This window comes from Hoplias malabaricus, chromosome 16, assembly GCF_029633855.1.
Source record: "Hoplias malabaricus isolate fHopMal1 chromosome 16, fHopMal1.hap1, whole genome shotgun sequence".
Taxonomy (NCBI): domain Eukaryota; kingdom Metazoa; phylum Chordata; class Actinopteri; order Characiformes; family Erythrinidae; genus Hoplias; species Hoplias malabaricus.
Genome location: NC_089815.1, coordinates 150,365 through 160,000, shown reverse-complemented (window position 1 = coordinate 160,000; position 9,636 = coordinate 150,365). Strand labels below are relative to the sequence as shown.

General features: G+C 42.9%; 1 protein-coding gene across 2 annotated transcripts in view; it reads left to right on the top strand.

Moving 5' to 3' along the window:
- ankdd1a (ankyrin repeat and death domain containing 1A) overlaps positions 1-9,007 on the top strand; it is a 13,657-nt gene extending 4,650 nt beyond the window's left edge. Inside the window, exons 5-15 of one of the 2 annotated variants that reach the window (XM_066646956.1) lie at positions 555-659; positions 3,728-3,826; positions 4,484-4,582; positions 4,873-4,971; positions 5,080-5,178; positions 5,379-5,477; positions 6,065-6,163; positions 6,239-6,334; positions 6,418-6,616; positions 7,120-7,251; positions 7,535-9,007. In XM_066646956.1, the coding sequence (XP_066503053.1) occupies positions 555-659; positions 3,728-3,826; positions 4,484-4,582; positions 4,873-4,971; positions 5,080-5,178; positions 5,379-5,477; positions 6,065-6,163; positions 6,239-6,334; positions 6,418-6,616; positions 7,120-7,251; positions 7,535-7,596 (1,188 nt within the window). In that variant the 3' untranslated portion in view covers positions 7,597-9,007. Of the gene's footprint in view, positions 1-554; positions 660-3,727; positions 3,827-4,483; positions 4,583-4,872; positions 4,972-5,079; positions 5,179-5,378; positions 5,478-6,064; positions 6,335-6,417; positions 6,617-7,119; positions 7,252-7,534 lie in introns of both variants that reach the window. The other variant, XM_066646955.1, reaches the window with a different exon arrangement.
- The last annotated feature ends 629 nt before the right edge of the window (positions 9,008-9,636 follow it).

Here is a 9,636-nt window from a genome sequence, read left to right as displayed (position 1 = left end):
TATTGTCGTCCAGTAGTGGCAGGGTCTTAACTGCAAAGCAAACAACTTCTTTTGGAAGCTGGATCTCTGTAAAAATGACAGCATAAAAGACACAACAGTCTAAATCTGACATGGTGCAAACATTTTTCATATGATTGATAATGTCGTGGTCACATAAATATCCCTATGAACCATCAGTGAGTGAATAAATCATAGATACAGACCACAGTTCCATAGTAGTACTCTCAGTCTGATTTATACAAGGGAGGCTCTCAAAGAAAACTAGAGCTTTCTACATTGCTATTACTTTTGTTAGTTTGCTGCTCATTGACTTTTCAGTAGTTCTCCTGCTACCACTGTCAGTTTCAGCCTGCTACATGTGTTCTATATATGGCTTTAAAAGCTGAAAGGGAGAGCTGTATTCAGCAACCCTGACCTGGATAAGCAATTTTAGACAGTGAACGAATGAATTAAATATTGCATACATTTTATATCATAAATAAAAAAATGTATTTGAAATTAAACATTGACATGATACTGTTTACTGACTATCATTTCCCACCCTTTTTCTTCAGAAGGGGCAGAATCTGCTGCACTGTGCTGCCCAGAGGGGTCATATCCACATTCTGGAGTTTATTATGGAAGATCTGGAGGATGTGTCTCTGAACAGAGCCGACAAGGTGAGTGGGTGGCATGGTGGCTTAGTGGTTAGCACGTTTGCCTCTCAGCGCTGGGATCTTGGGTTCAAGTCCCATCTGGGTGGAGTTTCCATGTTCTCCCTGTGTCTGCGTGGGTTTCCTCCGGGGGCTCCGGTTTCCTCCCACAGTCCAAAAACATGGAGGGTACGTCAATTGGCTTCTGTCTAATAATGTCCTGGTGTATGAGTGTGAGCCCAGATATGGATTGGTGCTCTGTCCTGGGTGAAACCCTAGTGCCCGATGCAGTCCTTAACCAGTGCTTAACTTCAATACTGATGAACGCCTACAGTCAGGAGTTATTAAACAAACCAGAGAGATATGAGCAAAGGTTAAAACACTTTCTGCATGTTACGCAGAACTTCAGTGTTTTGTGTTTTTTTATTGGGTAACAAATATATTAAAACATATTTGGGTTTTGACATTTTGGATGACGCGTTCACGAATTAATCCAGTCATTCGTTTTCCATAAATGCTTATTTAATTCAGGGTCGCAGTGGGACCGGAACCTACCCAGAATCACTCGATGGGCAAATTAATAAATCCTGAGCGGGCGGCACGGTGGCGCAGCAGGTAGTGTTGCAGTCACACAGCTCCAGGGACCTGGAGATTGTGGGTTCGTTTCTCGCTCCGGGTGACTGTCTGTGAGGAGTGTGGTGTGTTCTCTCTGTGTCCGCGTGGGTTTCCTCCGGGAGCTCTGGTTTCCTCCCACAGTCCAAAAAAAACACACGTTGGTAGGTGGATTGGTGACTCAAAAGTGTCCGTAGGTGTGAGTGAATGTGTGTGTGTGTGTGTCTGTGTTGCCCTGTAAAGGACTGGCGCCTCCAGGGTGTGTTCCTGCCTTGCGTCCAATGATTCCAGGTAGGCTCTGGACCCACCGCGACCCTGAACTGGATAAGGGTTACAGACAATGAATGCATGAATGAATGAAATCCTGAGCTCTTTCAGGTCGCTGCTTTGTCGACGTAACTGAGTGAAAAGAGAAAACCATGATGTCTAAATTTGTCAAGTACAGACGCAAAACTTCCATGTGGCCTAGATCAATAGTTGCTTTTCCTTCCCAGACAAACAGAAAATACTGATAATTACCCAGACTGCTTGGACAAAAAATCCAGGCAAACATTCCTTCAGCATGAGGAAGACATGCTTTGTTGACTCAATCGACTAAAGCTCTCCCTGAGAGACGTGAGTTGTGGAGGAGAACATTGTACTCCATGGGAGGTCCGATAAGACGTTTCAGTGATGGTACTCTACTCAAGAGTCAAGTTTTTAAAAAACTAAAGCAATGGTTCAGACAAAATCACATTTTCACAGTTTGGTTAGGAGTCAGTAAATTGTAAATCAGTGTTAATCAGTGACTGGTTGTTGACTGAAGGATGCTTCGTAATTTTGCTTAGAGGCAGTGACAACATAGGTAAGGTTATAGCCTCCAGGACGGCACATTTGCCAAATTAAACCAAAAACTGTCTGCTCTGTGTCTAACATTGTACTTCCACTGGGCATACAAGCCCAGGCTCTAATCTCTTTCAATAGAGAGAGAGATCTGTAAACCCCAGGGCGGCGCCAAATTGCTAATGCAATGAGAGAGCACCAAAAAAAACATAAAACTCAGTCATGAAGTCAAACTGATAAGGAAGAGGTATCTGATGCTGCTTTACAAAGTATTACACAATAGGACGCGTTTACAAGGACAACACACGTTCTGTTTAACTTGGGAAACCCTTTATGAATGTTTGTAGAGTGCAATAAAACAGTGCAGGACAGAGGGGACCACACACTCTGTGGATGGGTTTTCACAGTGTCCGACATTTTGATCTTAAATCTCTCTGTGTGATGCTGCTACGAAGAACTCAGGCTTGGAATGATGCAAGAATGTTCACACATTGTGGGTTTATCTCTGGAAAATCTCATAGATCTGTCATAGATTTTAGCATCTGGTGCAGTATCATTAAGGAATTGTATGAGAGTGCTGTTGTCACTCAGTGCATAGTGATTCAGCAGCTTCCAGACAAAGGCTGCAAAGAAAGAGAGAGAGAGAGAACATGAAAGAATTTCTAGAATCTCTGGACTTTATAATGCAGTCATTCAGTGACACCAAGTGGACAAAGTAATATCCATTTAGGAATCATGAGAAACTCTTGCTCCAGGAAGAATAGGAAGAATATTTTGTGAAGAGCTGATTTATGGCGAGGAATTTTACTGAACAAAATAGTGTGAGGAAAGAGGGGAACAAAATCAATAGAGGGATGATAAAATATATTTCCTTAATCTTGTGATAGCTGAAATAAACCTCTAGTATGAATTCCACTCCACCAATGATGTTCATTCATTCATCGTCTGTAACCACTTATTCAGTTCAGGGTCGCGGTGGGTCCGGAGGCTACCTGGAAACACAGGGCACAAGGTGGGAACACACCCTGGAGGGGGCGTCAGTCCTTCACAGAGCAACACACACACATTACATTCACTCACACACTCACCTACGGACACTCCTAAGTCGCCAATCCACCTACCAACGTGTGTTTTTGGAGTGTGGGAGGAAACCGAAGCATCCGGAGGAAACCCACGCAGACACAGGGAGAACACACCACACCCCTCACAGACAGTCACCCGGAGGAAACCCACGCAGACACAGGGAGAACACACCACACTCCTCACAGACAGTCACCCGGAGGAAACCCACGCAAACACAGGGAGAACACACCACACCCCTCACAGACAGTCACCCGGAGGAAACCCACGCAGACACAGAGAGAACACACCACACTCCTCACAGACAGTCACCCGGAGGAAACCCACGCAGACACAGGGAGAACACACCACACTCCTCACAGACAGTCACCCGGAGGAAACCCATGCAGACACAGGGAGAACACACCACACTCCTCACAGACAGTCACCCGAAGTGGGACTCGAACCCACAACCTCCAGGACCCTGGAGCTGTGACAGAGACACTACCTGCTGCTCCAACGTGCTGCCCTCCACCAATAATGTGCTTAATGAATTCAGTTTTATTGTGTCTAACCTGGGGTCCTCTGGTCCTGTGTGTCAGTCAGGTAAGACAGCTTTCCACTTGGCAGCAGAGCATGGTCAGTTGGAGGTGACGGAGTTTCTCATCGGAATGGGCTGCGCTCATGACCTGAAGGACAAGGTAAAGACCAGGATTCTTTCCCACATTCCAACTAGAGCTCCCACTGTAAACAGTTAACCTCCTGCAGGTCAGAAAATGAAGCGAAAAGCAATGACCCTCAAAGAAATCATTAGCAGCAGGCTTTCTGAGTCATGCTTCGTGAACCAGCCAGAATGTATGGGTTGCAGAGAGCCCTCTTCATAAAAGAGCCCAGTTAGAGCTGTGTGGAGGTCCTCAGGTTGTAAAGTAACCTTTAATACTGATCTTTAATAGGAGTGTTGTTATTTAAATGTATCAATAATGTTTGAATGAGGGCTTATTACAAACCATTCAAACCAAATTACTTCCATTGAGTCTTCCTCCACTGGAAGAACCTAAAGCTTCTGTTCGGACTGCTGCCGATGCAACACTACTGAACAGCTTAGCATGTGAAAGGAGAATGCAAACTGCACAGAGCTGTCACATTAGTTGAAAGACACCCATTGCATCTAGCACTGTGGAATGTGATGGGGAAAAGGGGTGTGTCCTACCTGCCCTAGGAGCCGGGCCAATTGTGCTCTCAAATGTTGGGGCATTCCTATGTAAATTCAATATCCCTTTTAAGTCAAAAATGTCTTTAAATTCCAGTTTGAAGATGAAAAATCATATCTTTCTTGTGATATTATTGGCATGTTGCAGGAGGAGAACACAGCGCTGCACTTGGCAGCCAAGCACGGCCACACGGAGGTTCTTCAGAAGATCCTGGAGACGGGGGAGAACACCAATGAGAGGAACATTGTGAGAAAGGTTTTGTTTGTACTGATGCTGCTGGGGTGTTCATATGTGGCTTTTTTTGTCATAGATAGAATCCAGTCTCTGGTCTTGATCAATCTCTTGTGATTTACTATCACTGACCGACCATGTGATGTCATACCTAGCAGTTCGGCTGAGAATGAAAAACTGATCAACAATTTAAGCTGACAGTCTGAATGTAATATCACACGGCTCATGATCCGCCTGTAGATGACTGTCAGTGCATTATTCATAATCTTTTACTCTCAGTGGAATAAATTTGTTGCGTTCATCAGGACGGCATGACGGCACTACACCTGGCTGTGGATGGAGGTCATGATGAATGTGTGAGGCTGCTGCTGGAGGCTCGCTGCAACGTCAACGAACTGACCAACGTACCTGTGACATTTTCCATCATCTAAATGCAGATTCAAATACTTAAATATGTCACAGTACCAAGCGGCGAACTGAAGACGAATCATTTTAGGTGTTTTTCCTTTCAGAGAAATATGACTGCCCTTCACTTTGCGGCCCAGCACGGCTTCGACAGAGTGGCCAAGCTCCTCGTGGACGCTGGCGTCAGCCTGGACTCAGTGGACGCTGTAAGTACAAATACTACGATTCTGAAGACGCTTCAGTTTGTTATTGTGTTTCACACCATGAAATCCTTGATGAATTCCCAATCCAAAAGAAAAAATACTGCATCCTAAAAACAATAAATACCCAATCAATACAAATGCTTCTATACCTGCAAAGTTCATAAAAACATGAAATAAATTCTACCTTTTTCATGTCTTTCTAGAATCATACCTCAGCACTGCACCTGGCAGTGTTCAACAACTGTTACGTGATTGTAAAAATACTTATTGATGCCGGATGTGACCTGAACATTTTTGACAGTGTGAGTGTAAAATCAAACAGAGAACTTTTATTACCAGTTAAGATTTAAAGGGGACACATTATTTATAAAAATCACTTGTTCTATGCGTGTGCACATTAACACATGTAGCCGAAGCCCACCATCCCACACACTGTGTGGGAGAATTACCCCGCCCCCTCGTCTGAGTCTGTCCAATCACAGCGTTGGTCATGCGTTTATGTGACAGCACAAACGACGAGGATAAACACAGCAGAACTACGTTGAGAATTCAGAGCACTGAGTAAAAATAGAGAAAACAGAGCTCCTTGCTCCTCACTGCTGTGCCCTCGGGGCGGGGGAGAACAACGAGCGGCTCATTTTCATTTAAAGGAATGAGTGGCAAAGGCAGCCGTTCTGAACGGGGCTGTTTAGATGGGGAGAAAGCTGCTGTCAGGTTTCATCCTTGAGGTATTTTGACCTAAGAAGATGTTTCTTTAAGACCCCATATGGAATATGTCCTCAGGTGTCTTCTCCAAAAAATGTTTACACACGTCGGTTTAGTTAAGGCTTTAGGTAAATTGTGTACCGTAGATCACCCTACACTGACAGCATTTATTGTTTTCCCACAGCGGCTTCAAACAGCTCTGCACATAGCAGCAGAACATGGACGGCACAACATGGCTGAAATGATACTTATCGCTGGGGTCAACCTAAGACTGCTGGATAAGGTACAGTGGAGTGCTGCATTTAAAAACATGAAACATAAATCCTATTTTATACTCCCAATATTTCCACTTATACAGCAGGGAAAGACGTCTTTGGATGTTGCAGCCAGAGGAAATCACGTCAGCATAGTGGACATGATTATCAGGGCTGACCGATTTTACAAATGGGGACAGGTAGGACTGGGTTCAGATAAGTAGCGTTATTATGGACCTGTATGGCCCTGGCAGCAGGTTGTGAGAGACCATTTCTTTTCCAGGACAACGTGAACAGTGAGTGTGACGCACTTGGAAGGACATTGACCTTCAGGCAGGACCACCAGCCGGAGACACAGCACATCCGCGCTATTATATGGAAGCTAGCCACAAAATACCTGAAACCTGGAGAGTGGAAGAGACTGGCTCAGCACTGGAGATTTACAGACGCACACATACGAGCCATAGAACACCAGTGGACAGGTAAAGCAGATCTAAGATGAGTATTCAGAACCTTCTCTGGTACTCCGAGTGTCGACAGTCAGTTTGTTTCTTTGGTTTTGTACAGAATATGTAGGGGTAAAGTAGCTAACAAATAATAAGCATTGTGCAAAATTCAGGCTTCAAGATACTACTGTTTTTAAGGTTGTCAGGGTTTGGAAAAGGGCTTCCAATTTTCCCAAACATTGCTGTATGCAATTGCAGTTGGATCAAAGTGAACTGCGCACCAAGAAACGTGAAGCATCACATCATTTCACACGACAGTTCAACATGCTTGGAGGAGAACATTAACATTAACGTTGCCTACTGTGTTACATCGAATAATAGACGCCCACATTGTCTATCGTCGAGCTAAATGATGAGGAGGAGAGAGGACCGCTTTATGCATCCGGGGAGAAAGAGGAAAATTCCACTCTGTTCTGAAAAGGGTCTGAATCATACTATATATAAACACTGTAAATGATGACTATGTCTGACATGTTTAGGGACAAAAAGCTATAAGGAACACGGGCATCGCATGCTGCTGATCTGGCTGCACGGTCTTCTGATCGCGGGAGAAAATCCCATTAAAGGCTTATATGAAGGACTGATGGGAATCTCGAGGATGGATTTGGCAGGTAAGCACCCGAATAGTCAGCAACTACTTTGAAATGAGAGGATTTCAGTCTCAGTTTGGGTTCCAAACTCAGCTTCCAAATTGTAGGAGCGTAAAATATTATATTTGGCATTAGGCGGTTTTTTCTTCTAAAATATTATCTTGTGCAAGTTTGAAATAGTGTATTGAAATGTCTGATTACTGACACGTGCTCCATCTATTTAAGTACATTTATGTAAGTTTATGTTTTTATTTTTGTCTTGTTTGCCATTTTTACTGTGAGGACTTTCGCTTCTTCCCAACAGAGAGTGTACGACAGCAAGCCAACGCAGACCCAGTCTCACAGAAGAAGTGCACCACAATGTGAAGGACAGTTGTTTAAACACAATTCCCACATTCCCACTGCCTGCACTGAGGAGGAGGCCGAGGTGGACAGAGTTGTGTCAGAGTTCACAAATGAAGAACTGGACGTTTACAGAAACTGTGACAAAAAATGACCTACAGCACACGGAAATATAATCAAGGCGCTCAACACATTTCCTCTGGAACACCTTTGCTAAACAGCTTGTAAGGGCTACACCACCACCGCTCAAACCCGACACACTGAATCAGCTCCGTCCCACTTCAGAAACGATGGATACAAGCACTGTGTTACATTTCAAACAAAAGGAACTAAGTTTGTATTTCAAGTTGAACACAATTTAAAGATGCAATCAGTCATTTATATTATCATTTATTAGTGATTATTTACATTTTTCTTTTGTTAAAAGTCAAACTAGTGTCCCCAGCATGGGGGTAGTTTCTAATATAAAACCTCTGACACATTCAAGACACTAGGAAAATGACTGATTGCTTTGTTGATATAATTTATTCAACGACTTGTTATTCAGTTTATAATATGTATTGGTGGTATGATCACAGTCATCACTGGACAATCGTCTTTCAACAATCAGGTCAGTGGTTGGATGGATACATTTTTAATTCTTTATTGGGGTCAACACACTACTGCCCATGCACTATGAAGAACCTTTTTTAATAAAGTAGGTAGACGCCTGTCATTTCCTGTGCAGTAGATTGATTAAAGGTGCAGTAGACAATTTAACTGGAATGCCTGTCTGTGTTATTGTAGTTCAGCTACTTAGCCACTAGAGGACGCACATCTAAAATCACGACCAATGCACTAGTGCATTAGTCAAGGTGACCTCCAGTTGAAATGCAGGTCAACCACAAAAGGAAAGACATTTTCAGACGTTTTCTCAGGCACAGAATGCAAATAAGGTTTTTAATCAGGTTTTTGATAATTTACAGTTAATTTGTATTTGTTAGAACATGAAATAATATCAGCTAGTGCACCTTTAAATTAATGTACTGTTTTTGCACAGTCAAAGAGATCCCGTCTGCACAAACATGGCTTTTTCTTGTGGCATGCTGTTTTAGGTTTTTTAGGGTTTGGGGTTTTTTATGTAGGAAAAAGCACCCTGGCCTCTTTAACTGTGATATGTAAATATGTAAATAGCGACTGAAAATGGCACTGATGGATTCTGGAATTGACCTTTAAAGCCAGAATATTTCGGCAGCGCTCTCTGCCAACAGGGTACGTTTAGGCCTTCCTAATTGTTTTGTCTCATCCAGCATTTAAGTTTTATATGTTGTTCATTAAAGAAATGAAAGATTTCATATACATCTTTTTTTCAGTGGAGGTCAGTTATTGGAGTGTTTCATAAAAAAGCCCTGATCCCATCTTGAACAGTTTGTTTGAGGCATGTATTAATATTCCTGTTATGATGTGAAAATAAATAAAGAATTTCCAAACACAGGGTCAAATTTAAAAGAGCCCGTTTTATTGTTGTTCAGAACGCGACGCTGAATGGGGGTCAGAAAAGTGCTTTACTTAATAATGGAAGTTATTTGAGAACTCGTGATTTATTAACAGTTTATAGTTTAAAGCCATCCTCCGGAGTGCTGTGTAATCTGAGTAAATGTTAAGGAATGTGGGCTTTCTGACTTGAGAGGGTGTAATTCAGCTGATCCTCGGCACGGGGGATTAGCCAGTGGAATGATGGAAAATACTTTGCTCACTCACGCAAAAAATGTTGTGGCGTTTTCTTCTGTACTTCAGACGTCCCTTAATTTTCGCTATGAATCCTGCAGTGACCAATTTGGGGAATATATTTAACTGCGATTTCTCTGACCAATAATGGCTGCCCCTGGCAAGTCTTAAAAATAATGTAATGCCTACTTTTAAAACCTGCCTTCATAACACAGGCGAGAATTAAAACTGCAGCTCTTACTGTTTTATAATTACTCTTTAAAGCCCTAGTATCCAGTATGGTTTGGTTCCTGGGAAATAAAAGACACCAAGCCAGATTCGCTATGCGGGCAGTGAGAATGAATCCACAAATGAAAA